The sequence below is a fragment of the Thecamonas trahens genome, assembly GCF_000142905.1.
Source record: "Thecamonas trahens ATCC 50062 unplaced genomic scaffold supercont1.8, whole genome shotgun sequence".
NCBI lineage: Eukaryota > Apusomonadida > Apusomonadidae > Thecamonas > Thecamonas trahens.
Genome location: NW_013657672.1, coordinates 518753 through 523113, shown reverse-complemented (window position 1 = coordinate 523113; position 4361 = coordinate 518753). Strand labels below are relative to the sequence as shown.

Here is a 4361-nt window from a genome sequence, read left to right as displayed (position 1 = left end):
GGGGGGGGGGGGGGGGGTAAGGACCATGACCCAGGGATGGCTTGCTGGTGTGTCGCTCTGGTGGTGTGGCTACGACTCACTTTGGGCGGGCGGGCGACGAATGGCAAGACGATGACGACATGGCTCGGGAGGCTATCGATGCGCAAGAGGTGTTTGAGCTCATCCGGCACATCAATGATCCAGAGCATCCGCTGACGCTCGAGCAGTTGAATGTGGTCCAGCCGGGCCTGATCTCGGTCGACGATGAGCGAAACACGGTAGAAGTTAAGTTCACACCGACCATTCCACACTGCTCCATGGCGACGCTCATCGGGCTGACGATCAGGGTCCGGCTGTTGCGGTCGCTGCCGCGTAGGCTCAAGGTCGCGGTCGCTGTCACGCCGGGTACCCACGCTCAGGATGCCGCCATCACAAAGCAGCTCAATGACAAGGAGCGCGTGCAGGCGGCACTGGAGAACAAGGCCCTGCTCCGGGTCGTCAACAAGGGCCTCGACGGCATCGACGACATCCGCGACTGATACGGGTACACCATAAAGCTTCCTCCTCTTCATTTGCCTTCCACCATAGCAACCGGCGCATCGTCGCTCGACGAGCCGGCGCCGCCGTCGTCAAAGCCCATGAGCTCGCGCTGCTTGGCGGCACGGCGGGCGTTGGCCCGCTCGAGCTCGGCGAGCTGGGCGGTGGCCTTGTCCTCGAGTGCGCGCTCGGCGAGGTGTTTGGAGAGCGCCGACTCGGGATCAAGCAGCGGATTGCGGGTGGCGTCAAGTGCGGCGTTGGCTGCGCGCGCTGCGGCCTTGTCGAGCGTGGTCTGGGAAGCGGTGTCGAGGGCGTTCTCCAGCTCGCGGATGGTGGCGCGCAGTGCGTCATTTTCCGGGCCAGGGAACTGGTGGGCAAGAAAGGTGTCAGCATCGAGGCCGGCCTCGTCGGCGGCGAGGCAAGTGGCGGCGAGAGCAAGCTGCGACGGCGGGTACTGCAGGATAAGGTCCGAGAGCATGGCGTCGCGTGCCCACTCCATGGCCTCGTCGCGCAATGTCTGCCAGTCGCACTCGGGATCCAGCCGCCGAAACATGTCCACAAACCCGCCGATCGGGTGCCACACCTGGTACACCATGAGGTGGAACGAGAGCTTCTCCAGCATCATGATCTCCAGTGCAATGATGGCCTCGGGCTTGACCTTGAACTTGGCAGCAAAGGCCGAAGGCGCAATGTGGACCTCCTCAGACTTGGCCGCCAGCACCAGCGCCGTCAACATCACCTCCTTGGGCACATACTCGAGTACAGACGTCTTGAGGTAGAACCGCTTGAGGAAAATAACTGCGCAGCCAAAGACCTTTGGCGGGAGCTCCACCTTTTTGCACAGCACCCACATCTGCTGCGCGTAAAAGTCCACCAGCACCGTCTCGTCCTCCACCGACGGAAACGCATCGTCCTGTTGAAGCACGCGCGCACACACACAGCATCGATCCATCACATCATGTGAGTTGGCTGGACGGAGAGAGGGGGTGAAGGGAAGTATGCGGCATTCCAATTCAAGAGAGCGCATGGACACGGGGTATCGCACCTCGCAGCAACGCATAGCGCCATCGCATCGCGGTATTGCAGTCTCTGCCCGCCATCGCGCCCGTGCGTCCGTGCGCTCCCATCATATCGTCGTCACCACCACCACCACCACCAATGCAGCCACCCGCGCCACAGGCACCACCACCACCACCACCGCTACCACCACCGCTACCACCACCACCACTACCGCTACCACCACCACCACCACATCTTCCTCTCTTCCTCTATCACCACATACCGCAGGCGGAGTGCCAAGAAACTCGGCGTGGTCTGCATAGGCGGCGAGGACACCGGCGACGCCGCGGGCATGGCTCTCCTTACGCATGCGAAGGATAGTGTCTTCCGTAAACAGCCAGTGCTTGGCATGGGACGACGTTTCGAAGCCCATGGCCGTGTGTATGTGGTGACTTGGTCCGGAGGGGGGGGGGGGGGGGGGGGGGGGGGGCAGACAGTCAAGTGACCCCTTAGACTCCTTGGCCAAGCCCCCAAGGTCCGTGCCCGAGCCAACAAGCGCGAAGCCAGAGTCAGCCCGCGCCAACCCGCGCTAACCCGCGTCAGCCCGCGTCAACCCAAGCAAGCTGCATATCGACCACTCATCGCCGATCTCGCACTTGTTCTCTTCTACGTGATCGTGCGCTGTATCGTGCGTCCGGATGCAGAGAGCAGGTGGGACGACGTCATAGCTCGTCGTGGAAGCCACTAATCGAGTGGCGTTGGCTGCTTTCGCGCTTGACCTGGCGCCCGTGAGCTCGGGTCTGATCTGCACTGGCACAATGCTAAAAGTTAAATCGTCGACCAGATGGTGAGCGGCCCCTTGTCGCCGCCCGCCCGCCCACACTGCCCGCCCGCCCGCCCGACCACACTGCCCTCGGCTAAAGACACCCAACTCGAATTCAATGTATGTTTTTGATTGCCACTCTGCCTCGATTGATGCCTTGCCTGTCAAGTAATTGAAAAAACGGATGGGCTCTGCGAGCGGCTTTTCGTTATTCGGGGGGAAGGGAGACGTTGGTGGGCGCGCAGCGTGGGTGGCGGGTTAGGGGGGATGAAAGGGGGTGAGGGAGGGAGAGGGGGGGCGGTTGCGGGAGTCTTACTGCAAGGAGAGTGGGTATTGGGGTGTAGAGGGCAATGGCGAAGAAGGCTATGAGCAAGGGCAAGGACAAGGCCAAGGGCAAGGACAAGGCCAAGGGCAAGAAGGGCAAGAAGGGCAAGAAGGTTTCCAAGGCCGAGAAGCACGCTGCGGCCGAGAAGATCCAGGCCTCGGTCCGCGGGTACGAGAACCGCAAGGACGCCGAGAAGCGGGCAAAGAAGGCCTCCAAGGGCAAGGGCAAGGGCAAGGACAAGGGCAAGGGCAAGAAGGGCAAGCGCTCGCGCGGCTCGACGTCGTCTGACGACTCGTCGACCGACGCCGACTCGTCGTACGCATCGTCGGACTCGGACTCGGCCTCGGCCTCGGACTCGGCCTCAGACTCCGCGTCGGACGACTCGGCCTCGGCGTCATACTCGGACGACTCGGCCTCGGACGAGTATTCGGGCGCTTCGTCGTCGAGCTCGTGAACTGGATGGTGAACAAAGGTCTGTGCAGGCAGGCAAGGCAGACTCAGCTTTATCTCAAACAAACGAGCGGCAGAGGCAGGGCCAGGCCTTACTTTTGTGCGGGCGTGAGCGAGGCCAGCTCGACAGCATACGCCTCGCGGTTGGCGAGGATGTTGGCCTCAAAGGCGCGGACTGGCTCGACGACGGCCATGAGCGAGGTCCAGATGGGATGGAGGATGTCGTTGATGAACCCGATTTGCGACTTTGGCACGACGACGGTCTCGGCGTCCATAAACGGAAGGAACGGCAGGCCGAGCGCCTTCTCGACCGCCACTTGGTTGCCCCACTCGGCGGTGATGCGGTCGGCCCAGGGACGGGCGATGGCAAAGGGGCGGACCTCGTTGGAGATGTCACATGCCATGATGACGACCTGGCAGAGCATGTCGCGCGAGGCACGAGCCGTCAGGTCGAGCGTACCGTCGGCGACAGCAGCGTCAAACTTGGCCTTGGCCGCCGAGTGGTTGGCGAGGTCAGTGACGAGGATGAGCTTGACCATCAGCCGCCGCAGCTCCTTGTACTGCTCGCGCGAGAACGGTGCGAGCAGGTTGCAGCCCGGCTGCTTGAACAGGGCAAACGCCTGTGAGCAGTGGTGGTTCTCGAGGCACGACATGTCGTTGTACACCATCGCCAGCGGTGTCTGTGCGTTGATCTGGTACGAGTTGGAGAAGCCCGGATGGTCGACGTCGTGGCACAGCGCCGAGACAAAGACCACAAACTTCTCAAACACGTTCAGGAACACACTCTCGTCCTCGCCCGCCGCGGCCACGAAAACGCAGTACGCCATCTGCGTCACACAGAAGCAGTGGTAAAAGTTGTGGAACGGCACATTGTTGTACGACTCGCGAAGCGCGTGCAGAAACGCCACAATCACCTCCTCGTCGAGGCCAAACGCGTCCACAAATCCGAGCGAGTGGAACATGTACTCTACCACGTACACCAGCTGCTCCTTGCTGTACGCAAACATGTCAAAATCCACCCTCCCAGCAGCATCCTTGACCTCCTCCGTCAGAAACGCCCGAGGATCTCCACCTTCTGCCCCCCCTCCCATGTCCGCGTCCATCGCCCATCGCAAGCCAGCCAGCCGCCAGCCACCAGTCACCAGGCCACCAGTCACCAGCCACCAGCAAGCCACAAGCCACAAGCCCCACCCCCCCCCCCCCCCCCAACCAAGTCCACACAAGTAAGTCCACTGTACCCCCCCCCCC

At 62.3% G+C, this 4361-nt stretch overlaps 4 protein-coding genes across 4 annotated transcripts in view; 2 read left to right on the top strand and 2 right to left on the bottom strand.

Moving 5' to 3' along the window:
• Positions 1 to 544, top strand: part of AMSG_02175 (UPF0195 protein FAM96B) — a 1355-nt gene extending 811 nt beyond the window's left edge. The window contains exon 2 of the mRNA XM_013905742.1: positions 109 to 544. Coding sequence (XP_013761196.1) covers positions 109 to 518 — 410 coding nt within the window. The 3' untranslated portion in view covers positions 519 to 544. The remainder of the gene's footprint in view (positions 1 to 108) is intronic.
• Positions 545 to 547: 3 nt separating this feature from the next.
• On the bottom strand, positions 548 to 1948 carry AMSG_02174 (cyclin mcs2; the record flags this gene model as incomplete). Its single annotated transcript, XM_013905741.1, has 2 exons — positions 548 to 1429; positions 1799 to 1948. 2 exons carry the CDS (start codon positions 1946 to 1948, stop codon positions 548 to 550), a joined length of 1032 nt encoding a protein of 343 aa, XP_013761195.1.
• Positions 1949 to 2688: 740 nt separating this feature from the next.
• AMSG_02173 (uncharacterized protein) lies at positions 2689 to 3197 on the top strand (the record flags this gene model as incomplete). Its single annotated transcript, XM_013905740.1, has 1 exon — positions 2689 to 3197. One exon carries the CDS (start codon positions 2689 to 2691, stop codon positions 3115 to 3117), a length of 429 nt encoding a protein of 142 aa, XP_013761194.1. The 3' UTR covers positions 3118 to 3197.
• On the bottom strand, positions 3152 to 4237 carry AMSG_02172 (high-affinity cGMP-specific 3',5'-cyclic phosphodiesterase 9A). The gene has a single exon (XM_013905739.1). It carries the CDS (start codon positions 4214 to 4216, stop codon positions 3206 to 3208), a length of 1011 nt encoding a protein of 336 aa, XP_013761193.1. The 5' UTR covers positions 4217 to 4237; the 3' UTR covers positions 3152 to 3205.
• Between the last annotated feature and the right edge of the window lie 124 nt (positions 4238 to 4361).